General features: G+C 31.1%; 2 protein-coding genes across 4 annotated transcripts in view; both read right to left on the bottom strand.

Annotated features, from left to right (window-relative positions):
• Positions 1–27,513, bottom strand: part of LOC130900464 (kinesin-like protein KIF19) — a 64,395-nt gene that overhangs the window by 27,770 nt on the left and 9,112 nt on the right. The window contains exons 3-4 of the mRNA XM_057811101.1: positions 11,256–11,413; positions 8,179–8,323 (exon numbers count right to left, since the gene is read on the bottom strand). Of these exons, the coding sequence (XP_057667084.1) occupies positions 8,179–8,323; positions 11,256–11,413 (303 nt within the window). The remainder of the gene's footprint in view (positions 1–8,178; positions 8,324–11,255; positions 11,414–27,513) is intronic.
• LOC130900462 (uncharacterized) lies at positions 17,914–26,826 on the bottom strand. Of its 3 annotated transcripts, none has more exons than XM_057811098.1 (4): positions 24,992–26,826; positions 21,785–22,007; positions 21,405–21,697; positions 17,914–18,143 (listed from the first exon to the last, which is right to left on the bottom strand). In XM_057811098.1, the coding sequence occupies exons 1-4, from the start codon at positions 26,792–26,794 to the stop codon at positions 17,928–17,930; spliced, it is 2,535 nt and encodes an 844-aa protein (XP_057667081.1). In that variant the 5' UTR covers positions 26,795–26,826; the 3' UTR covers positions 17,914–17,927. The 3 variants fall into 3 exon arrangements, with proteins under 3 accessions (XP_057667081.1, XP_057667082.1, XP_057667083.1); XM_057811099.1 differs by having other exon boundaries at positions 21,405–21,682; XM_057811100.1 differs by having other exon boundaries at positions 17,914–18,136; positions 21,405–21,682.

Here is a 27,513-nt window from a genome sequence, read left to right as displayed (position 1 = left end):
TCTCTTTTTGTTTGTTTAAATTTCTCGTATTCTGTAGCATTCTACTTAATCCGTTTCCAGATCGACTTCAACCTCTATTTTCCTCATTATGAATTGCACTTTTTCCTTTATTTTTTGTTGACTGTCACCTTCCTCATCTTCGATTCCTTAAATTATTATATTATGGCGCTTCATTTATTTTTCCAGTCATTCTTCTTGTTCAGCTATAATTTAATGAAGCCTATGATTTGCTTGTTTTAATTCACCTATAATATATGCATTTCTGTCTATTGTTTCTTCCATGCTCTTGAGACTATTTTTATCTGTGAGAAAACTCCTTTTATTGTTTTCATATCGTCCTTTCCATTTTTATCATTCATTTCTTTTGCTTAACGCTAGGCACCTACCCAGTTCAGCCCCTAGCACTTAGCCCGGGCTGGCAAAATTCGTCTAGCTACGTTATTATAGCTTAATTTTGCTATTCTTTTTGGATTCAGTCCGGGTCTGTATTGTTATCAGTTTCAACGATATTTGTTTATCGCTTTTTTTGTTAATTTCTATTACTTTGAATTATCGATATTGATAATCCTTATTTGTTTTATATTAAGTTTTCCCCTTATATTTGTTACGAAATTTTTGCGTTTTAAGTGTTCCATGTAGTGAAAGTGACAGTTCCGTACTGCAAAACACTTTCGGAATGCTCTGGAGCAGATAACTTTAACTTCTTTAAATGTGACTCTAGCCACTTCAATGTTGACAGTTGACAGTTTCACTTCGATGATTTGCATGACCTTAAATTTTTAATTTTCTGAAATTATTTGTTTTATCGGTATATTTTGTCTAAATTAATGAATAACAATGAATGATGATGAAATGATGAAAAAGAAAACATCAGTGATGAAGAGTTACTCGAATTCACGCCACCTGATCTCATCGAAGAAAGCAAAGAGACTGTTCTTAACTCTACGGATAAATCTCGTGCAAGGTACAAAAAACAGTATGAGATCTTTATGAAGTGGTGTCACCATAAAAAGGCGAAAAACTCAACGGAAAATGTAGTGCTCGCTTATTTTGCAGAAAAATCTAAAATCTGGAAAAATTCTACTTTACGTCTACATTCTCGATGATTAAAAGTACTCTTCCAATAAAACAAGATGTTCACATCAACAAATATCCAAAACTCATCAATTTCCTGAAGAAACAAAACAAAAGGTACACTGCAAAAAAATCAAAAACTTTAAACACAGAAAATAAAATAGAATTCTAGTTACATACTTATGCGTCGTCTAAAAAATGTTGAGTACGCAGCGGATGAAATACTACTTTGTTGGACTCGTCTGTTGTTTGCCTCGCATCGCTCGGATCGCAATTTTCAGACTCGTTCAACAAAGTAGCACTTTCAGTCCTTGGCATACAAATAACTAAATACTTTTATCGTTACAGTGGGCTGAAATTAAAATAATTGAATAATTTTTTATGTTAACATATTGTATTAGGTTTTTCTGTCATTAATTGTGTAAGTGTATACATATTGAGAATCAATTCTTATTGTCATTAGTAAGAAGTGTTGAAGTAATGAAAGGTTACAGTGATCGTAAAAGTGCCATAAAAATGACCGACTAACCATCGTAACTAATTATAATAAATAATAATAAGACTTTATAAAAAGTTTTGTAGAAAATCCTCTTATATCTATGTGGAAAACTGCATCACAATATGATGTTAGTGTAGGATCTTTCTCTATTATTATGATTGGGATAATGCAAAAGGTAGATGCTTATCTCCATTTTACAAGTAAAAGTCTTTACCATGAAATCTCGTTTATGTCAAATAGTACAGTGAATCCTCATAATTGTAGATATTGGAATTATAGTTGACCTTCAAAGATGTTTGAAAATTAATTATCTACACCACTGTTATTGGAACATTCTTCGTAAAGACAATATGAATGAATGAAAATATTTATATTTCTTGTGTTCCTATAATAATAAATGAGGTTTGTTACTGTTTTGATAGCATTCAGTTTCAGCGAAATTACTTAAATGTGCTTTTTCAAGACACGTGATAAGTGGGATAAATTGAGAAATAGATAAATGATAACAGTTATTAGATAACTAAACACCAGTCACTTGATTTCATATCGGCTTTTTAGAATATATGTGGATACTGTTTTGTTATCGAAGTGAATAAAATTAATTATTTATCAGTTTCTGTTAATTATTTTTCCGAGAAAAACGTTCAATTATTCTTTTCAATATTCTCAGAACAGAAAATTTTAATGCAATACTGTATATTTCTAGTCATACACTATATGTTGAATCTCTATTAGATAGGTAATGTTAATACTATTTGGTACAAAAATAGAAATCATTCGATTTTATGTGTAATTACCTAATGTCGATATGAAAGATTCACTTTTTTTAATCATGCAATGGCATAAGTATCGTTGATCTAATCATATTTTTCCATGATTAGCGGAACATTTTGATACTGTAATTCGTTCAGAAATTTATCGATAACAACTTCATTTATAAATCATATCAATTCTAGAAGCTATAATAACTAAACGGAAACATAGAGTTAATCTTAACGATAGAGGGCGCAGCATATGAGGGGAATGGATTTACTACTCTATATCTCTCTCTACTGACCATTGAAATGAAAGCCTATTATTCTCCTTCTTTGCGGCTCTCACTAGTCGAGGTCATGGCGATCCAATTAGAATAGAGTATAGAGAGATAGCAGCAATTCGGGCTCACTTAAACTAACTCTCCATGAGAGTCTATCTCTGATATAAACTCTATGAACAAAATATATAAAGACGAACAAATAATAATATATAACATATAGACTTGAAAAATACAAGATGTCGATGTTCTGGAAAGAATGGTTTTTACAATATACAATATGACAGATTAATTTTAGATCGTTATATAAAAAACTACACAATATATTTTAGTGAGGCATCTCTTGCCAAAGCTACCCACTTACTTTGCAGACTATATTTGTAATTTCTCTATTTTATGCTTGCTGTATTTATTCATAACCTTATCCATAAACTAGTAGGAGTTTAGAATCGTGGAATCAACTCCCTGAACGGCTTTCAAACGGTAATTGTAGCAGAATGGTAACAACTATTTAAAAATTGAATATGTTTATGAAATTCAATTTTAAAAGCAAAAACAATAGATTTTATAGTGTTCTTCAAAAGATTATATGTTTGTCAACTTTTGAAGCCACAAATGGATCATAAAATATTTACTTCCTATCTTAGAATACTGAAAATTGGATAAAGTGATAATAGATAATAGAATAATCAAACAAAAAAGTTTATTGAAAAATTTAGAGAAAAGAATGTTGAACAACAGTTGATAAATATTCAGCGTGACCTCATTTAACCGTATCACAGCAATACATCTCGGCATGTTTTCAACAAAGTTGTCCAATAAATTTTATGCGACTTCTGCCCAAATATGTGAAGGAAAATACTCCTGCATAGTTTCTAGCTGCATAATTATCAATAAAAATGAACTATAACAACACCTTTTCGAAAAATGTGAAATTCTAGGACTTGTTGTTGATGTTATTAAGCCTGTGTTGATGTTCCAATCTCCAAGTTAAACTTTGTATATGCGCAGTTGTCAATGTCGCCTGGATCTTAAATTAACATTATGGAATCTTCTCCTTTTTTTTGAAATCCAAACAGAAACACTTCTAAAATTGAAAAGGCTTTTCCCTAGGAGTTTACAGGTATCACGATACCTTCAATATGACACTTTGGAACAAGTTAAGAGACGATTTAGAAATAAATTGGTGATTTTTGATTATATGTATATTTCAAGTTCATCATATATAATATTATTTGTCTTGATAACAAACTACTCGTAATTTGATTACCGTTGAAAACAAGATTATTCGTTTAATTAAGCGCTCTGAATACATCATTCAATAGTCGAGAAGAATATTTTTTTGACAAAAATCGATTTTATTCATTAACTTAATCTCCTTCAAGAGTAAACAATCATTCCAACGCTTCTCTAATATCTCGATGCCATGCTTGTCGAACGATTTGTCTTTTGCCTCAAAATAGGCTTCAGTTTCAGTAATTGCTTCTTCATTTGAGCTCAATTTTTTACCGGCGAGCATTTTTTACGAGATCAGCCAATAGCCAGTAGTTACTGGGGATCTGGACTATACGGTGGATGATAAAGCAATTAGAAGAGTAATTCTTTTAATTGAACCATCGTTGCCATCGACTTGTTAATCGGTGCATTGTTTTGGTGATTTTTTCTTGACATATGAGGCTGTTTTTCCTTGATTTTTACATTCAAATGATCCAACATCATTATGTAGTATTCGCTATTGATTGTCTTTCCCTTTTAGAGATAGTCGATGAACAATATTCCATGCACACTCCAAAATACTAAAGCCATAACCTTCTCAGCTGATTGCTGTGCCTTTGGACTCTTCGGACGTGGTTCATAGGCTCCAGTCCACTCAGATCATGATCGGTTTGATTCCGGAGTGTAGTGATGGATCCATGTTTCATCCATCGTCATCTAATTTATTACGGTAAACATGGCCTTACCCTGCTCTGAATCATCAACACGTTGTTTTTGATTCAAATGTTCATGCATAATTGTAAACACACTGTTTTCTGATATCTTTCCGTAATTTCGATTTACGATTAGATATAACCAATTTGTGAAATTTTCTGCGTTTTCTGGAGTAACCACCTCAATTAGACGACCAGAAAGTTCACTATCATCGGTGCATATACGACAATGTTTAAATTCAGCAAATCAATAACAAATAATTTTTGACGATGGAGCAGAGTCTGGTTAACACTTTTGAAGCCATTGCTGAGCTTGTACAGAATGAGAAATTAACACACGAAATTGTTTTGAATCCACTGTTTTGAAAATAACAAAAGTAACTTCACTTAAATGTCTGTCGATTTTTTTTGACTACTCGTAATGTCATGAAATTTTACACGTAGTCTTTTGAAAGTTGGTACTTAATAAACGTCAAATAGAACAGTGGCAGCGCCATCTGTGTGTCAGTCACACGACTTATTGAATAATGTAGTAGCATTATTTACCACATGTGTCCAAATTGGTTAGGTTAAATTTCAATACTATGAAGGCAGTTCCAATGCTGTATGTTTCACTATTTTACACATGAAATCACAGAAATACTTTTCAATATTAAATTCTACACTAATGTCTCAAAAATATCAATTTCATTGTAGCTTCCTTCAATACAACAAATATTATTAGATTCCTTTTTATTATTTGCTTTATTTACCTGTCGTGGTTTTTGATGGTAGTTAAGATATTAAAACGCAAAGGATTTAAAATTCTTTGAGTAATTTCCTCTTATCAAAAGCATATTGTCTCATCATATCATATATGTAGTCTTCGTTTTAATGCGCTTAGTTCCCTTTTAGTATCTTTCTTCAGAATTCTTAAGAATATTTTCTCTATTTGAGTTTCTGCTGTGATTGCTAACTAAGACTTCTTTATTGTATTTTTCAGTTTACAGTGTTTCATTACACCGACTAAAGAAATATTAACTAGATATGTAGATAGTTGGCAATTTGTCCAACTCTATGGTTTATTTCGAATTCTTTTCAGTTTTTCCATCCATCGCAATTCATTTAAGCTCTTTCACCATCGTTATTGCCAGATTTATTAATTTTTTAGGAAAAGTAACTTTGTAATGTTTTAGTTTTCAATAATTTCATTTAGAAATTGTATATCATCTTCTCGTCTCGACGGAGAGCCATTTATTAGATTTTATTTTTTTCGCTTTAGAGATATGAAAATGTATTCCGTAAAGTGCTTTTCAAGATCCTGTCTAGATTCTCAAGACTATGCCAAGGATCTCATATTTATATTTCTTATGTTTCCGATGCAACATACTAAATGGTTAAACTGTATGTATTCCATCATAATTCACTAGAATAAGTGATAAAATTCTATAAAATTCTCTAAAGTAAAAACGTGAAAAAAGTTCTTATCAACCACAATGCGAAAATATTTCCATTTAAAGAACAAGCTTTTAAATGGTTTGTTGTCTGCTACATATACATCAATCATTCATGATATTATGACAATAACTACCATCAATCATCAATATAAGAATCTAATATTTATATACCTACCTACTTTAACAACGAACTCAAGGAATTATCGGAAATTGATGATTCAAAAAGACTCTTAGAGAATTAAATCGACAAATTTAATATTTATCATTCTATCAGATCATATTTCTGCAAAGGACAAAGATATCGAACTAAAAAGTTGTTTTAAATTATGCAATAAATTTAAATTTAGTATGCAAAATCGGTAAAAATGTTACATGGGGCTAACACTAGTTGACTCTAACAAAAAACGTGCGTATAAAAGGTAAAGTGAAATATTTAACTGATTTAATTACCATTAAATTGCAGTTAAGTAAAATCGACGAAGTTTTGGACACGCACCGAATTACCGTTCGGTTAAGATCGAATTTTGTAACACGTAAAGGTCATTTAGGATATGGTAGAATCATTAAATTGTATAAAACACTTAATATGCTTTATATCAAAAAAAGATCAGTCAACACAATCAAATTCTAACAGTTAACACTATGTTATTTACTGAAGAATATTGGACATATTTTAAAAATGGAGTAATTCTTTTTAAGTTATAATATATCTATGTATACATAAAAATGAATATTCCTAATTTTTCTTCACTCCAGATTGATACGTTAGAAGTACTCCAGCAGATTATCCAGAATACAATTATACCAGTTTAGGAAAATTGCGTCGTTTTGTCAGCATGTGGTTTTAACATAAAAAACTGAATAAACGGATTGCAATAACCGAATCGTCAAGGATAGTTCGATGGCGACATGATTATTTTCGTCAGATAAAAGAATACCGAAGTTCTAATAGACGAATGGAGTACCCTGTTTCAACCAAACTCCCTTATAGGCAGATATATTTTAGTCATCTATTTACGTTTTATAATTTAATATTCAGTTGTACCAAGTTAACAAGATTGACCTTGTAAGAGGCAATCCAGTAAGCCTATGATGATATTGATATTCAAGAAATTCATATTGAGCCTCTCGTTTCAAATATTTTGACGGATGAAGTTTCGGGCGAAGAGGATGGTGGTTGATTACTGGACGACAATTATTGCCAAAGGCTGAGTTAGTGCTTGCATCTACCGTAACTGATGGAGATTTTAATGCCTCTTGATGACAGTTCCGATACAGAAACAGTTTTTCCTCGTCTGAGACTAAAAAATATAACACGGATAAACGGTGATTTTGAAAAAAAAAATTTCCTGCACCTGATTGTGGCAAATTTAAGTACTAGAATTATGTGGAAATATTTGAAAAATTCTTAGATGATAAAGATGTTATTGGACAGTTTCTTCAAGAATCCAACAAGTATATATGTATGTAACCAACCTAAGCCAAACATTTCCTAAGAGGAAATGAAATGCGCGATTGCAATTCCTATTGTTATAGGCTATAATGAGTTACCAGTACGAGATTTCTATTGGGATTCCAAAGGAGATATCAACAACTCCATGGTCAGTAATTCCAAAAGAATAGACAGATTTCATCAGATTATGAAATGCATGTACTATGCTGATAACTTGAAGTCTAATCCTGAAGATTAATTGTCGAGGTTCGCTTATGGCTACAATCTAAGTTACTCATCACATGAATAAACTTGAGGAAATTGAACAGTTAAATATAATTGTGTGGTATTGTTTGAATGGTGAGAGCTCTGGTAGCTTTCCAATTGGAATAAATTATAATTATACGCTCATATATTTAAAACGGTATTTACGTATGTCAGTAAATATTCGGTTATACCAAAAAAGCATTTGAGATGTCTAGAAACACTCTAGAAACATTCTAATATTAAGAAACCTTGCAGGTATACTTATTGGTATTTTCAGAACACGATCATTGCTGCGTTCTGTAGCTACAACACAGAAGTGAACATATCACGTCAAAAGCAGAGATTGAGATTGAGATAATATAGGTGTATTACCATTTTTAAAATGAATTAGTATAATAAACGAAAGTTCTCGATATACATGACTTATTGACCATTATATAGCCACATAGTACAATCTACTTGTTTTAATTCGATATCTACATGAAATTGAAGTGCTTAAATCATCTTACCGAGTATTCATCTTCTTTGTCTTTCACTGCTTCAAATAAATCATTTAGAGCTCTAATCATGATACCTGGTGCTGATCGCGTTCCTACCATTGTATGAGTTTTTCCGGCACCAGTTGCTCCGTAAGCGAATACAGTACAATTATATCTGAAATAAGAATAACTGATACCTCAGATCACTACTGTCAAATTACTCTGAAAATTCATCTCTAGTTTTTTTCCATTTAAAAGAAATCACGATATAAAACATTGGTGGTCATGGTGGAATAGTGACAACACTCAAAAAGTAAAACGTTTTGAGTTATTTGCTAGTGTAGAGGTGAGAAATAATAGTAATAGCTATTACAGAGTAAAATTGAGATAATCCTAGTGGGTTAAACTCCGTGATGTCCATTTTATTTTTTATTATATACAGTATAAAAAATATATAACTAATATTTAATATTAATATTTAAATATGAAACCGATGTTTGCAAACCAAAATTTCAACACCTGTTTGGACAATAAAAATCCAGAAACTATAAATTCCCCGTTTTGTTTCCAAACACTGTTCATCAACACAGCATCGTTTGTTGTTCCAGAAAACATCGATGCTGTGCGTAAACTGACATAGCAAGATCATCATGTGACATACCATAAGATTGAGGCATATTTTGGCATTAGTTCAACACGCATAAATTAAATATTGCATGAACATTTGGCTGCCAAAAAGATATATTCGCGTTGAATACCGCATAACTTGACAATCTGTCAAAAAAAAAAGATCCTTTTGGTGCAAAGAATTGCTGAAAAAATTCAATCACAGTGCTTCAAAAGGCGTCTATAAGATTACGACAGGCGACGAATCATGGATCTATGTATATTAGCCCGAAACTAAACAACAACCGACTGTATTGATCTTTCAAGAGGAGCTGTATCCAGTAAAGTTGTTCGCCTGTTTTTTCGGAATAAGTGGACGTGTCACCACCGTTCCATTAAAGTATCGTAAAACGGTCAATTCTGAATGGTACACCATAATTTGTTTGCCAAAATTGTTCGAAAAAATCAGGAAAACCAATCGCAGAAGACGAATCGACGACAATGCGGGCTCTCACCCGTCTCATCAGTTCAAGCAAAAACCTTTTTGGAACAATCAAAACTTCGAAGGGATCATACGCCGTGCAGTCGTTGTTTGGCACCCAATCATTTCTTCTCATTTCCGCAGAATCAAATAAATTGCGGTGTCAACATTATTCTACACCTGAAGAAGCGGTTGATGCGTTCAAATCACATGTTTTGGAGGTACCTCAATCGGAATTGAAAAATGCTTCGACAACTCGTTTACAGGCATACAAAAGTGTATTTATCGTAATGGAGAATACTTTGAAAACAATAAAGCCCTATCCAATCATAAATATTTGTTTTTATTTGCCTATCTTAAAACTTAGGCAGCAACCCTAGTATTAAGTTCGTGCAATCACACAACGTGTACAGTCTCTTGAAAGTTTCACTTTTTCAAATAAATTTTACCAGCAATCAATTATTAATATGTAAATTTACATCAGTTAATAATTAGTGTCATTGTTCTTATTTATTTTGTTTCCTTGTAGTTATGAACTAGTTCAATTAAATAATAATATTTACACTTACATTACGTTCTGTATAATTAACGAATGGATTAATTAATATGCCTACTTCTAGTTATAAAACCGCTAAACTATAATCAATAATACGCAAATAACAGAATTACATAGTAAATGACATTTTCCATGTTTACCTTCATGGTCGATTGGAAGCTGTAAATAGCTCCATTTAATTATTTGATTGCCTCCTAATATTGATAGAATATTGTATGTGAATGTTTATATTATATTCCAAATGGGACAACTTAGAGAATGTATTTGAGCACTTGATAAATTTTATTCAATTACTCGCAAACTTATTCTGTCTTGAAGTAATAACAAAAAAAAAAAGCAGAAAGATCATTATGAGGTGAGTGTGAGGAATCAAATTATTGGAAACTTTCAATTATTCTGAAACTTTCTCGATTCAAAACAAAATCGATCAACGATATTATATAAATGCCAATAGAACATTCTTTGACACACTGCATTTCTTATCTCATAACATTATGTCAGAAGTTTAATTTCCTATTGAAAAAGGGTGCTAAAGAAGCACAAGAAATTGCAATCTGTCTATTGTGGTGATGTAATGACCTGAGTTAGTTAGGACAAACAGCCGCTGGGATATCTTTTGATTTCAAAACTAGATAAAAATAAAATAAAAATAGACAAACTTGTTCATTTAAACACGTGATAGACTATGATAGAGTAAGTAAAATCTCGTACGGTTCCGTGCAAAGCATTTCAACAGATTTGGAAAGATAAGGAGTGACTGCTCAATTGATTCCGAGAATTTTGAGTTTGAATAAAAGAATTAGTATTTCAATTAAATTAAAATTACATCGTCATTCATAAATAAAAGGCTCTTCACTATTACACTGTCTGACGCACGTTTCTATAACCAAGATATCGTCTTCAGAGTTTAACTTCAGTCTCCGAAGACAATAACTTGGTTATCTAAACGCGCGTCAAACAGTATAATTGTGAGTGTTGGATTTTGATAGAGTAAACAGTGTGTTCAGTCTGATAAGTGCCATTTCTATTAAAAATCTTCTAGTTTCACTTTTTTGTTAATAAAATAATTCACATTGAAAGACTATTTCAGGTATCAAGTGGACAAAAAAATCATTAGGACTGACTTATTTGACATTAGCAGAAACAAGAATTCTAACTAAATAACTATATTAGCACTTTGAATTTTGGAAATGTTTGAAAGATTAATTAAAATGATAGTCACACGGGCAAGAATTCAGTGCAAAATGTACATATTAAAAGTATTTACTAGAAAATATGAAAACCTATGTAAATGGTGAATGTACGTATGTTTGTATCTTTCCTGATTTCATATACACTGCGACCCAAAAGATCTATTTTGTCCCCCTTTATTGCTGTGATACTCGGAATAACACACTGTTTAGAGCGCTCATCTATTAATCTATTAATGGTAAATATATATAATGTACATATTTCTTTACTCACCCCTTAAGAATATCAGTGATTAAACTTTTTGTAGTGACTTTATAGACTTCTTCTTGGGTAGAGTCTTCTCCGAAAACCACATCAAATGAATATTGTTTTTCTAAGCCCTTTCTCTGCCGAATGGCATCTGATTTATCAGTATCTTCTAAAATGATATTCTGCAAATTGAAAAAAATGAATTTTAGAGGTATTAACTTAAACAATATCTCTCAAATAAAACATGAATGGAGCTTATAGCATTTCATAATAGATCAATATTTTTATTCCATGAATAAGGAACGGAAATTGATTTGAAAACTAATATCGTTTTTTGTTAGTGAATTGAAAGAAGCTTTTCACCAATGAAATATTATTTACTCGTATTCCGGTTTGAAACAAAATATTATGCTTTTGATTGTACGTTTGGTCACTATTGGTAGAAAATTATTAGTTTAGTATAAATAATAGAGACACTTCTGAAATAATAAGTTTTGATGTTGATTCCTTGATAAGTTTCCTCTATTTTAGTTAGTTGATTCATCCTCTAAAAAAATTTTTTGCAAACCTTTCATTACTAGATATACATATTCATTAAAGGTAGAGAATGGAAATCATTTTTTGTTCCAAAATTACGTTGGTATTACTATAAATTTTCTCTAAATTATGTTAGAATTAGGAAGGAAGATAATAGTTTCAATAAAATATGGTTCGCTTGCCTTTTAAGCAATCATTTACAACATATTCCTGACAGTTGTTGTTCATTTATTCAAATAACAACCACTTATCAATGTTATCGATATATTTATTTATACTTAATTGAGTGAATTCTTATAATAAGGTTTTGATAGACTGGAGGTTTGATCATTACTTCTATTATACTTATCTGGATAGTTGAATTGACTAAGAGATTTGTTTTTGTTATAGTTGTGGTAAGCCTGATCTGGGCTCTTAGACTACCCGGCTGCTATAAGATTATTTACAACCACGGTTTCTTGGTACAGCTCTTCCAATATCGATTGCAGATTATAAAAACCCTTGCCGACAATTTTGTTTCAACTACCATAGGCGTAGATACCACATGTTATAACTTTATTATTTTTATGAAGATTTGTAAAAGTATAAGAAACTGTGTACATACAGCTTCGGCCAATAGAAATGTATTTATGTTTACGATTCGATGTTTTGATTGGTAGGCAGGGTAAACAGCGGAGATGATGAGTCCCTGTTGATTGACGGTCTGTTAGATGTTTACCGAATTGTATACGGGGAGTAACATCATTTCTTAATTTGGTATGAGTGCTGTACGTATTTATGAAATATTGATTGATCCTCGCATAACTATCTTCTGCAATAGATATTGGAAGAGCTATACTTATGTAGATATTGTCTATTTTCACCAAGGGCAAGCCATAGAGCCTTAGACCCTGACGTTTAATAATACCATACATTTCACTATCAATACCAATCGTTTCTGCATATTGTCATTTTTATTAGTGTAGAACTATTACATGATATATCCATTGAAATCATGAAAAATGCAAACAAGAATTGACTTTAATCCTGGAAAACATCACAGGTTATTCTCAACCACATTAATAGTTTATGCAGTGGACATAAACGCGATTACTTGTCGTGCTAGGTAGTGATCAATTATAGATATTTATGAAATAAAGTGAATTTTTTCTAAAAGTTTATTATTCCGAAGAATGAAGAAAACTTTTTACATAGTTAGGTACAATAGAGTTGTCAATAATATTTTGTTCATTACTATGAATAAGTTTTTTAAGAGACAAATTTGAAAAGAGTAACTGTTCATCGACTATTAGTTTTCCAAAACTATGATCGATAATGTAAAAATAATAAAAAATGTAAACAGTCAACTTCGATATGAAAAAGTGCCTATTAGTCACCAGAGCCAATAAAATATTAATTACAGAAATATGGCGACTAATGTTAGTAGAATGCTCAATACAGAGCACTGCAAGGGTATAATCCCGTACAAAGACTACCGAAGCACGGGTGGATAGAATAGGAGCCTCTAGAGGACTGAAATAAAAAGAAACTGAGGATAAAAAGAACGGTGAACGGGTATGGGAATGTGAAAAGAAGAAGAAAAACAATAATGATTTGTTCGATATTTTTATTTAAATACAATAATTTTATTTCATATTTTTGTCGTTTCGTATTTCATTGATTTGATACAGTATCATGAGAACCGAATTTCAATTGTTCCAAGTGAGTCCTCTACGTAGATACCATATGCCCAAGACACACTTGAAACAATCTCAAACTCATTTCAATAACAATTCTATCGTTTTCAAAAACCGATATTTATTTATTTTAGAGTTGGTAAATCAATATCTGGTGGTAGATACAAAATACAAAAGTGCCTAAATGTAGCTGAATTTCAAAGCAATTATACCTAGAGGACGTTTGGTACAGTTCTCAGAATGACATAAATGTCTATCTGGGTACCTACTACTCCAGTTGTTTGCATGATTCTATACATTAGGGAAACTCATAAAAAAAAATAATCAATGTCGGCTAATTATAATAAAGAATAAAAGTAACTTGATGTGATTGACTATAATGAGAGAAAATTTTCGCAGAAAAATATTGTAACGTAAATAGAACTCAACTCAACTTGTCAAATCATAGAAGTCAAATTTCGATAATTTATATGTTAACATAAAATCATTATTTGAACCAAAATATCATCTCCTAAGTACAAATTGAGGGTAGTAGATAGTACAAATCAAATTGTCACTTTATAGTAGAATTGGATCACTTTTATTTTATCTTGTCTACCAGGAATGTAAAGGGAATACTCCATCAAAAAGCATACTCCAATTAGTTCGTATTTAATAATAAAAAGTTAATTTACTATCTATTTAACGTTTACTAAACGTTGTTTTAGTATAATAATATGCTTGTAGTCGTAAGTAAAGTAGTAAAGTTGAAACAAATTAATCCTCGTCAGTTTTATCATTTTATATTATTACACAGTGGATGGAAATAGGTTGTACGATGTAATTGTTATGTATGCACTAAAAAACATTATTCTGGATTGAAAATTCTAACAATATATTGAAAAATTTTCTAATTAGTTGGAGTGAATTCAATTGAGAAGGTTTTCAAAGAAAAGTATGAAGTAACTTCGTAGCATTTGTTAGAATAATGGTGCGATCTTTGTAATTGTATATCTATTAGGTCTTGATGTTAACTATGCTAATTCGAACTACCAATTGTTTAAAAGAAGAAAATATGAGTTAAGTTAGTTACTGAACAACAACAAGTTTGATGACACATGTGTTTTGGTGAGATGTAGCAAAAGGAGATTACATTTTTGCACTTTTGTCCTTGTCATACATTGAAATTATAGTAGGAATTTGAATTTTAACAGAAATATAATTTCATTGTGTATTGTTTTCTTAAATTTTCTGACGTTAAATATATTTTATATTGAAGCTATTCAAAGAAATCAAAATGTGAAATATAGAGTGTTGAGCCCATTATTATAAATGTTTGACGATAGTGGTAGCTCAAAGTCATGTGATGGGGGATAGAAAAATGTGTTTATTGGCGTAAAAATTGAAGATTTTATTTTAATGTTTCAATACACATATTTTCAAATGAATGTGTTCCATATTTTGGCCGTTCACTTTGTATCTATTCCAAACGCTTACATTGTATATTTTTGTTAAAATAATTGTGCATAATTATTTATAATTTATATTAATAATCTGTTGTATGAAACCTTAAAGAGGGCGGTCTATTTACTAATTTACTATTTTTCTTCGATAAATAGACTTGGTATTTACTGTAAATTTAATAATATTTAAGCAATAATTTTAGAATCTTCCTCTATCAGAGTGTCCGATTATGTTTGAAAAAATAGTATCTAAGGGTAGAGAGATCATTAATGACCATTTTGGTGGATAAATATTGGGTTTATATGGAATTGTATGTATATTTTATGGATAGTCAACAATAAAGTTGAGAAAAGTTATTCTTTATATTATTGTCCATCGAAACTTTGGATTGGTGTATATTTTTCATCCTGACCTGCTCAAACTGACCAACTTTCAATAAAATCTGTTCTACGTCTGAGACTATGATGTTATTGAAATTGTTGAGGTAGAGAAGAGAATATAGTAGCAGCTAGGCAGCTTTCATTAGTTTCTATTCGGCTATTTAACAGCAGACTTTTACCAACTATTACAAACTGTTTTCAGACTTGCTTCAAAATTTCTTTTTAAGAACCCTACTAATTTTATATGAATTTCACATAAATTGGTAAATACCGCAAAGAAATTGGTCATTTATTATTATTACTAGATATTCTTATACCTTTTTCTTAATAAAAATTTGAAGAAATTTATTCTTATACCTTGAGTCAAATATTGTAGGAAATATGTTTCAAATAACCTTTGCACCTCAGTGTTCTAATTATATATTTCCATTCACCCTTGAGTGCTACTTTCTGAATATTTTAATCCATCCGTGCTAAGGATATTGATTATTTTTAAGTTCATGTTGTTAATTAATGGAAAGTTTTGGTCCTTAATTGAATCAAGTCATATAGTAATTGCAGTGGTTGTCTCTTCCTATACTAGACTACATAAAATGAAGATTCAATATTAAAAAAAAAACAATTGCCTTAAACACATGATTTCCACGAGAAATTATTCCAGTCAGTAGATAGTAGCTCTAAAAAGCGTTAAAATCAGTTCATAAGAATGTTCTTTGTCCTTTATTTAAAATTAATAGGTGTCAAGTTAGCACTGTGAGGCGGATGACCCATCTATTCGATGTCTTGGGTCTCCAAAGACACGACTGATTTATATAACTGGTTCTCTATTGATTTCTCTTAATCTATCCAAAACTGGCAAACTAATAATCTTAAGTTTTGGAAATGGGAAGATATATACCATTGGGTTTTGTAAAAAAATATATAATCGTTTGTTTTTTATACTTCAAGAAAGCAAAAGTATTGTTTTCGAAACTGCCGAATGGCATTTTTTAAGACATATGTAAAATCCATGCTCAGCCAAACTTGTATTTTTCAATAATTTCACCGCAGTAATATACTTTAACGGGGAGTATCTGATAACATGTGAAGTCCCACACGCACATAACTAACGAATACATGAAATCGTTAATATTATAAAACTATATTCTCCAATTATTTTTAGCTATATCAAGATATTCCAGAAACTTACATTTGAATTATTCTTGAGCTAGTAAACAAAAATTATTCAGCTATATTAATTTTATTGAGACTTTAGTTGCATTTTCGGTAAACCTCATACAATTTAAAGCTTATAATATTTTACAAAATTTTCTATTCATTCCTGATTTCCTAATAAGCACTATGGTTTGTTAAGCATTTTTTGTGTAGATTAATGAATTATTTTTACAAGAGTTCTTTTCAAGAATTCATACATTCACTTAATCTATATTCACTAGCAATATATCAAACCATTCGGATGATAAATTCTTTTCTAATATCAAATAAAAGATGTCGATTTTGTAAATAATCATGAATGTTTAAGAACGAGCGATACCATGATATCTCAAACTATTTTGATCGATAAGAAATTATGATATCTAGCAATTGAAAACACGTCTAAACTGGGTAAATCGACGAAAACATGAATTATAAATTGTCTGTTTTTAAAACGCTTTTAAGATTAGATGTCATTTATTATTTGAGAGAATGCAACTGCTTTGTCAAAATCTTAGTGACCTTATTTAGATCTGAAGTTTCAGCATCTTTTACCTCGAAGATTTATTTTTTAACTCCCAATAATTAAGAAACCTCACGACTAGTACGACTTAATGCATTCCAAATCTATGGTGTTTGGTCGCACTCCAGGTAATAGACCAGGAGTTTAACACACGATCACAGAAAATTAATGCCACAACTTTACCGCCAGAGAGTGTAACTTCAAATTTGTTTGTCCTTGATGATGTAGCCATGTTTTGTATTTCGCATAGTCTCCTCCCTTCATATTGCGGTGTTGGACATCCTATTTGACTAATTCAATTTTATTTCGCTATATTATGCCTGCTCATTACTTCGTCACTTTGAAGATTCATAATTTGACTGCCAATATTAGATTCCGACATAGTCCTTGTTTATAAATAAATAGGTCACACTTAATTACGAGACAACGTCTTCGTCGTCGTGAATCATCTGTAAAATTCCAATACCTACCCGCATCTGTTCATAAATCCTTTTGTTTTAATATTTTGGAACAAAATGAAGCTTTGGAACCCGGTCTAGACTTTTAAATTGAATTCATTCAATACAGTTAAATGAAACAAGGTAAATCAATAGATAAAAACCGAACAATAGGAACATCACTCGCAATTAGTCCTCCTACACTCATAATTTGAACTAGTCAAATTCAGCTTACCATCAATTAATAGCAAGAAAAGCAATTAAGGTCAATTTATAAACCTTTACGCTCGCGCCCGCGCTGGAAGTTGAACGTAACGTCGAGAGCGTCAGCGTGGGCGCGAACGTCAGAGTTTACAAACCACCTGCGAACTAGAGGAATAAATTACGTATGGGCTTCTGTGAAAATCACTCCTCTGACAATTATTTCAACCAACCCAACTTCAACATGTAGTTGTTGTTGTTATGTAGTTATGTAAATAAATATTTCGAAAAGAACATGCTATATATTATTTATTATAATGTTTTTCGTTACAGTATTGATCAGCGTCTCTACTTCCAACAGGTATCAATGACCCGACTCTATTCATCAAATCTACAATGTAGAAAACTAACACAGGACCTGACTTACTGTTATCATCTTCTAATAAGGCTACTTCATTCCAATAAATGTGATTTTCTCCTTGGACCAATGAACATGGTATACATATTCTATCAGCTATTGCCTTAAAAACAATATAAGACATATCTTTTATTATGTATATTATTGATTTGAGAGGCATGAGATAATGTACAAAAATAATAAAAATGTGATAGAAGAAAAAACGAAGCATCAAAGGAATTTACCACAAAGATAGGTAATAACAAAGGACTTAACTAAGCTCGCTACTCTTCTCAACAGAAATAGATGAAATAATAAAAAGAGCAGACTTAGTACAGAATTAATATTGGCAAATAAATTGATATTTTTGTTGAATCAGAACAAGATCTACAACATAACCTGGAAATATCAAATACTTAAATAAATAATATGTATATGAAACTATTATTATACAAATAAAACTGAAAACATACTGCAAGAGAAGACATAATATTCGTATTTAGAGAAACCAATTGAGCAAGTAACAAACTATAAATATCTTAGGTATATGTAATTGGTGAATTATTCAATAAAATGAAAGTATCATATTTTGGAGAAAAAGTTTCAAATTGATTCGGAATAAAATAAATGAAACGGAAAATAAATAAATAAATAAATATATATATATATATATATATATATACACGAAAAAAAAACTAAATATGGAACCAGATAAAATATATGAGGAATAATTAATATGGTTTGAGCATATAAGCCCGAAAACAGAAAAGCAACAAAATCGTTAAAATTCAAAATAGTACGTATAAATTATAGAGGATAAACATGAATTAAAAATCTCATAGGAGCAGCATTGAAAAGGATCAAAAGGGAAGAAATAAATACCAAACGAAGGATACAAAATGAATGAAAAAAGTAGAGATTAATCCCTAATAAAATAGTCACGTAATCTGGTCTACAATTAAATAAAAAAAGGAACAGCCGGGAGTCAAATGTAGCCATAGTTGGTGATTGAGGTGGATGTACTTAGTTCTTATTTTGATTAATTGATTTTCGTGTTTATGTGTGAAGGAGCGTTATCTAAATGTAAATGGATCTTATCTTCTAAAAACTAGGTATGTAGTAGCGGTTATTCTAAACATTGGTAGAAAAGTGAATATCAACATTACGCCGGTTGTGGATATATCAAACATTTATATACTTACAGTGACTCACACTAAATATATTTATTTACACTGGAACCTCTGTAAATCGAGCTAAGTAAAATAGTAGGTTTAGGATACTTTCAACGAATAAGGAAAAAACTGTAATACTAAAGTGGGTATATTCTATTAAAAAAAATCATTCACAGGCAAGCAGATAAATTCTTTGATATATACCTTGTACCAAAAAGAATTGTATGATACTGGTAGCTAAACAAATAAGTTTCCAGAAATAATTCTCATTATGGAAATCTGATAAACATAAAATAGCCGATTTCTAATAAAAACTTGTAAGTACAAAATATTTTCAGTATAGTCTATATAGTTCTATCGATCCAAGCAAACAAGATACTAAAAAATTTGCTTCTACTAAAATTTATACACCATACATTATAATAGATAAAGAGGTTTAATGAAGGTGTGTATTCATGAAAATATTATATTATAATATATATAAAATCTCATTAGGTATGCAAAGGGACCACAGTGTGACCCAACGAATATTTAAGCCCCTTTCTTAGTTTGTCATTGATTTCATTATAATTTTTTTTATCAAGCGTAGTTAGTACCACCCGGGTTGGGGTCAATATATGGATTTATCCTATTGTTATCCATCCACAAACATTGAAAATACTGTGCCAAAGGCGTGCCGGTAGGATACTCGTAAAAAGGAAAGAATTTTATTTTAACAGAATAAAAATTAGTACATAGTATTAGGTATACTTATTTTTTATTGAACATTATACATAAAATACATTATACAGAAATTAAATTATAAAAAATTATAACATTCTCCGTCATCTGAAGAACTGTCATCTCTTGACGTTATAATTAACGGGTCGACGACGGTCCGATCGATCAAGTAGTCAAGATCCCACACTGCTTGTCGCCAGTTCTCTGGTGTCACCTCCTTAATGGCTTGATCAAATAGTAGCTTAACGTCCTTCATTATGAATGTCGTGTTGTGTCTTGCTACGGTTTGCGCAGCAGAGTTACACTATGTTTTTCTGCTATATCTTCCACGGCGTATTTCATAAAACGTTCTTTTTAATCAAATTATCTTCAAATTCAATAATTTTGGTGGTTAACCAGTCAATAATTTCTTGTTTTCTCCAATATTAAGTTGGAGTCTTCTCTAGGCATCGAGAATGATAACTTGCGTTATTCATAACTACTACTGAATCAGCTCGAAAATATTTTATTATTTCACCAAAATAGTCTTCAAAAACAACCGAATCTATGTCCTCGTGGTAGGTTAGCAAACCTTCTTTTAAAAATCTCTCTTCGCTTCCGATATGGACGATTATTAGTCTTTTCCCTTTACCTGAAGGCACCTTAATCCCTTTGACAGGCCTTCAATGAAAGCTTGGTTATATTTTTGTCTTGCCACATTTTTGGTACTGTATAACCTTCATTAATCCACGTCTCATCAAGATAAAAGATTTTCTTCTGCTCTGTTCTGTACTGCTTTATACTTCTTAACTATTTTCTTCGCCAGCAAACAATTTCATCGCGATTACAGTAAATTTCGAGTAATCGTATTTTATGCAATCGTGTACATTTAAAATAATAAGTTTTTCATTCACTGATAGTGGAGAATTATTGGAGCATCTTTTCGTTGGTGTAAATGTCGCCATTTTATTACTAATCTTATAATACTTCGAACACTATTTACGGTTTAACAGCAAATACTGATGCGTTAAACTAAAGAAATATACTTATAAAGGTCTAAAATTTTTGGGCAAAGCACCATTTGAATCTGAAATAGGGTTGGAAATAGGCAGAGGCACTAATAGAAGGTTAAATGGTACCTGTTAAACGCAAAACGTAACTGTATAATCTACTAAGTAAGTAATCCCAGCACAATATTTCAAGACCTACCCCTATAGCCGACACCGAAATTGAGCCGAACTGGATGGAATTCCCCATTTTATTGCTCTCTAAATTTCTGAAATAGACTATACCAACGCAATTACTTGAAATAGAACTCGATTTTTAGAATAATGAATAAGAAATGTACAAGTTAATGAGAAAGTACTGACATAAAGGAAACAGAAGGATATGAAAACTATTACTACTTTCATATATTTATTTTGGAAAAAGTCATGAGACTGAGTCTGAGTGAAGTTTTAACTTAAGAAACAGGAGACGGAAATGGTCTTGACTAATATTCTATTATAAATTACCTTAAATAGAAGAGATCTTTCGCAATGGAATCCAATTCTAAGGTACCCAATTGGAATCATATTTGTGCCCAATTTCAGTTTCAAACTTTGAATATGTAAGAGGAATGTGTGATACTTTTGAGGAACCTTCAAACTTTCATCCGGTCCACACATCATTGTATCAACATATATAGATAACATTCTTATTTTGTCAATTAAAGATTTTTCTTTTCCTTCTTCAAACAATTTATTGATGTGGTAGATATATTTTGGTAGATAGGGGTCAGGAGATAGGTCACCTATCAAAACAACGTCTATAAATAAAGATTATGGAAAATATGTCCAGTAAAAATAACTGGTGCTTCATATATTAAACATCAACAAAAAATTGAAATACTAACCGTAATGAATACTATGAGCTGATTCCCGATGGAAGAATGTATTCAAACTTCGTTTTAAAATCATTGAATCTACCATAAAATCTAATTTACTTTCTTCAAACAATGAGCTTGAGGTATTAGATAACTTTTCATAGGGTTCTTTGACTTCGTATGTATAATCCACAACGTAAATTGATACAATAGGCGCTACTTTTTCGTATCTGAGTATATCCAAAAACGGAAACTACATTTGTTTAAGAAAATAAATGTTATTTGCGTATTGAAATAAATATTGAATTTGAAAATGAAAGACGAAGCTAAGGTGAACATAAAGTGAATAAAAGGTAGACTAAGAAAAAAGTGGATATACCAAATAAAGGAAATATGAGATGAGGAAGAAAAAAACATTACTGAAATGAGAAGATCACTAGGAGACAGGGAAGAATAGAAACTTTGGGACAAGCGGAATCGGGCTTCTTCTCTGACATCTGAAAAGGTACAAAGAAAGAGCTCCGGTCCAAATGAATCAATTAAAAATTGTTAATGAACAGTAATGGAAGATAAGAATGATGTAACGTCACTTTTTATATAGAAACCCTTATTAATTCAGCTTTACTCAAATTTTTTTGGTACCTATATAATTTATTTTCGATAAAATACTCCACCGTACCTCAGCTCGTATTTTCTCAAACCTTTTTTTATTTGTATTGAATTTTTAACCTTTAGGTGGAGTAGAATCAGCTCAGCAGTTTTGAGGAATAATAAAAAAAGGAAAAAAGTCGTCGCACTCTCAGCGTGAGAGACTATAGCCCATTTTTTACCGAAAGCAGTGAATATTAACAAAAATCTTAACAATAACTTCATTTATTTAATAATTTTGACCCCATTATTGTCCTTATTAATTCTCATAATAACACATTACTCAATAAGTTGTGTGACTAAATGAGAAAAACATTTTTTGCCATAAATCGATTTTATTCATCAATGTAATCTCCTTCAAGAGTAATACATTCATTCCAATGTTTCTCTAACTTCTGGATGCCATGCTTGTCTTTTGCCTCAAAATATGATTCAGTTTCAGCAATTGCTTCTCCATTTGAGCTGAATTTCTCACCAGCAAGCATTTTTTAGAGAACAGCAAATAGCCAGTAGTCACTTGGAGCCAGATTTGGACTATACGGTAGATGAGGAAGCAATTCGAAGTGTAATTCGTTCAATTTAGCCATCGTTGCCATCGACTTGTGAATCGGTGCATTGTCTTGGTAAAACTATGGTTTGTTTCTTCGACATATGAAGCCGTGATTCATTGATTTTTGAATTCAGACGGTCCAACAAAAACTTGTATTCGTTATTGTCGATTGTCTCTCCCTTTTTGGAGATAGTCGATTAACAATATTCCATGCGCATCCCAAAATACTGGAGCCATAACCTTCCCAGCTGACTGTTGTGACAAAAGCGATCCACAGAAAACGAAATCAGGTAACCGCACAGGCCATTCCACATCATTCCTCAAAGAGACGAGAAGTTCCTACCTCGCAAACTACCAAGAGAAAATCTAGTTGTTGCAACTGAGTCCTGTTGGAATTTGACGGCCTCGAATGTTGGCCCATAAAAAAATTTAGAAAATTTAGTACACGTAGACATATATATATATATATATATATATATATATATATATATATATATATATATATATATATATATATATATATATATATATAGTGAGTCAGGAGGAACGCACCACTCTCTATGAGTGTATTATATACGTGAAAATAATGTAAAAAAACTCATATGTTCTTATCCGATTTTCATTTGTTTTCAAGTTATAGTATATTAACAAATTATCAAATTATCACATAAAAATTTTCTCAATCATAGCGTTCTTTCAATAAATGTTCAAAAATACCGCTATTGACATTTAAACATTTTCTGCTTCGTCTACGAAGAGCGTTTGTTGCTCTCCCAATTGATTCATTTCTTTCTTCTTTAATATGGGCTGTAGTATTCTCAATTCGTCTAATTAGTGCATCCCGTGTGTCCACTTTTATTTTGTAGACTTCATTTCTCATCCAGCCCCATAAACAAAAATCTAGTTGTGTGAGGTCTGGAGATCTTGCAGGCCAATTAATGGGACCTCCACGATCTATCCAATGTCCTGGAAAACGTTCGTCCAAATATTGCTTGTCCTGACGAGCGACATGTGCGGAAGCTCCATCGTGCTTCATTCTAATATTTATAGGAACATCCTCTAGTAGCCCTTGTAATTCATTTTGTAAAAAAATTAGGTAGTTGTCTCCTTTGAGACGATTCTCCAAAATGAAAGGGCCAATTAAATAACTGTCAACCATACCACACCACACGTTTACAGAAAACCGATGTTGAAAATTGCTTTCGACTGTTGCGTGGGGATTTTCGTCCGACCATACATGATAGTTACGAGTATTATTAATGCCATCACGGGTAAATATAGCTTCATCCGTAAAGAGTATACTCGTTACCACACGATGATTATTATTTATCCACCGACAAAACTCCATACGGTTAGCGTAATCCTCTGGTTGTATGTGCTGTACTCTCTGTACGTGATAAGGATAGAAGCCTTGTTCGTGGAGTGTGTTTATCATCCTTTTTTGTGGAATTCCCAATTGAGTGGCAATTCTCTGTAAGCTATAAGTTGCATCTTCTTCTACTAGATGCAGAATATTTTTTACTTCTACCAAACCTTGTCGAGTAGCGCGTTCAGATGAAATGTTAGCACTGGAAAGCTTACCAATCTCACAAAATTTGTTAATAACTCTAATAGATACGTTTTTATCAGGATATATTTGGTGTGGAAAACGTCGACGATATTCTTCAGCAGCAGCTGTAGCATTTCCATTACAGAAACTATAAACAAACACCATATTTGCATATTCAAAATTTGAATAAGTATTTGGCATTTTGCAACACTAACAATCACATAAATTCGAAATTAAACGTTCAGTTACTGTTCACTGTACACTGACATTTCATCAAAACATCAGAATATCTGAATTAAAATTCAGATATAAGTGGAAAGCTAGATGAAAATTTTTAATTACTCCATAACTTGAAAACAAATGAAAATCGGATAAGAACATATTTTTTACATTATTTTCACGTGTATAATACACTCTTAAATATATATATATATATATATATATATATATATATATATATATATATGAAGAAAATAAATCTAATACTTACACTACCTCTCCAAACTCCATTAATCAAATAAAATTGATTGTTCAATTTATCAGTGATATGGAGACGATGTGTTTCATAAAACTTCAATGGTAAATAAGCGTTAAAAATCAAATCCAAAACAGTTTTGATTAACGGCGATCTAACTTTTATATGTTCTGGAAAGTCTTTTAAAACTTTAATCAGTCCTGCTTTTATAAACTCCACTGTCACTGCTTCGTTATACAACATACAGTGTATTAAAACTAATAAACTTTTTTGTAATTTCAAACTATTTGTTCCATTCAACGTCTCCACTACAATTTCAGGTCCATTCTGATTTAGAAAAAGATCTACAAAATCTGGATTGGCTAAACAGTATGTAATCATTTCTGTTGATAAATTAGAGACGTTTTCGTGATTGCTTTGTATTGCTTTCAAAAGTTCTTTAAATAATCTGGAATTCACTACAGTATGTTGGTAATTAGGGTGAACTACGAAATGATATAATATTTCTGTTACATTCGAAAAACTTTCATCAGACATAACCGTTAGACCTTTACTGAATAAATCAATGAATTTCGCTTGAGCACCCAATTGGTTTAAAATAGACATAGCCTTAAAAGACCTTTTCGTAAGATTTGCTAAAGTTCTATAGGCAATATCATTTTGTGGATCCTCTTCATCGTCTGTTCGATCCAACATATTAAAAATAGTTCCAACAACGGTGGTTGTCAACATGTGTTCACAACAATATTTGTGTTCACTCATATATGAAATAGCTTCACAAGTTTTATTGAGAATACACTTCTCATTGCTCCTCAGAAAATAAAGAATAGATTCTTCAACTGAAAGATCGAATAGTATTTGTCTTATGCTCGGTATAGCGGATAGCTTCAAAAATATATCAACGGATTGGTAAAGATATTCATTATCACATGTTTTCACCCAACAGCAAAATTCTAAGAACTGTACAGATTCTATGAAGTACGTTGAAGTTATATCAGAATTTAAACAATTCGATATTATTTGCATCGCTAATGCATGATTCACTTTAAGTTCTGGATTCATTACCACCTCCATCATTTTTTCAACTAATTTTTGATTTTTAAACATAGTTTGGTAATTATCTAACGCAAACAACGTAAGCTTCGAAATTATCTTGAAGGCCAACATTTTTACTTCTTTGTCGGTGTGTTTTAAATAGTTTACTATAACAGATGCATCAAAATTTTTCAATTCGGGTAGGACACTTAACGCTGCAGGAGCAGTAAGGAGTGCGTCGAATAATGCCATAGTGTTTTGCAATAAACCTAAATTCTTGAGCGACTTAAGGGTAGCTAATATGGGATTTAATAAATCAACCGAGAAAATCAAGCTCGTTATTCTACAACTATTAGCTAATTTCATTAATATGGTGACGGAGAATTCTTTAACGTACGAATCTTTGTGGGTAATATAAAATTCTGTAATTCTTTTAATATAGTTGTCATATATTCCTTGATCGAATTCGAAAACTACATCTTCTATAGTTAAAAGGGTACTTAGAAGTCTCAGTGACAATCTCAGCACGCATATATTTCGATCAAATAAATCCAATACTTTTTTCAACAACCCTTTCTGTTGTAAATAGTTCAAATTTATTAAGCAAATATCCGCATATTTCGATAGAAATAGTAAAGCTTCTAATACTATATCGTCTTCTGGACTATTCAAGATTGCTATCGATGTGTCCACATTTCTGGTTAAATACGATTTTTCTTTAATATCATCTGGTAATTTCGCGTTTAATTTTTTTACTCGTGTTTTACGTTGGTCTTTTTCCATATGCAGAAAAATTAACTAATGACTTTCTATTGACATTTACGTGCATTAGGTGACAGAATAGAAAGTTGAAATAGAGTTGTTTCTAGATAATAAGACTAAATTCAAAATTTGTGGTACTCATAATTTAGTGAAAACTCCACAATTATTCTTTCATATATTAAATTTCACGAATATATTTCTTGATTATAGTATTTTTAACCACTATTTTTTGCAAGTTGTTTGAATAATATCATAATATATGAATACACAAATGGGTTAGGAAATTGTCATGTCGGACTGGATGACAACTGACAATTATTCACTATTAAGGTAATACAATATTGTATAAATCAATAGTACAGACGATTCGGCTCTTATCGCACACAATATTGAAGAATTTCGAAGCCTTTTTGTTCCAGTGGGCAGCTCATGTCGATATCGATATCCAACTAAACACTATAAAGAACCAAACTCGTAGTTGGAAGTGAGCAATCGGATTGTTTCAAACAAACTAAAAAATATGATATATATGTATATAATATTTACTAAACGGATATTAAATTATTAATTCAATAGAGATTACGTGAAGGGTTCTATTTTTTGTGGTCATCTCGTATTTATATATAACTGAAAAAATAAGTAGAGGAGATTGTTATACTAATTTTTGTCCATTCATATATCAATTTCGCAAATTAAATTTTAAAAAAAGTTTTGCTTTAAGAGTGCAAAAGTACAAACTT

Source organism: Diorhabda carinulata, chromosome X (assembly GCF_026250575.1).
Source record: "Diorhabda carinulata isolate Delta chromosome X, icDioCari1.1, whole genome shotgun sequence".
NCBI lineage: Eukaryota > Metazoa > Arthropoda > Insecta > Coleoptera > Chrysomelidae > Diorhabda > Diorhabda carinulata.
This window is presented reverse-complemented; position numbering and strand designations above follow the sequence as displayed.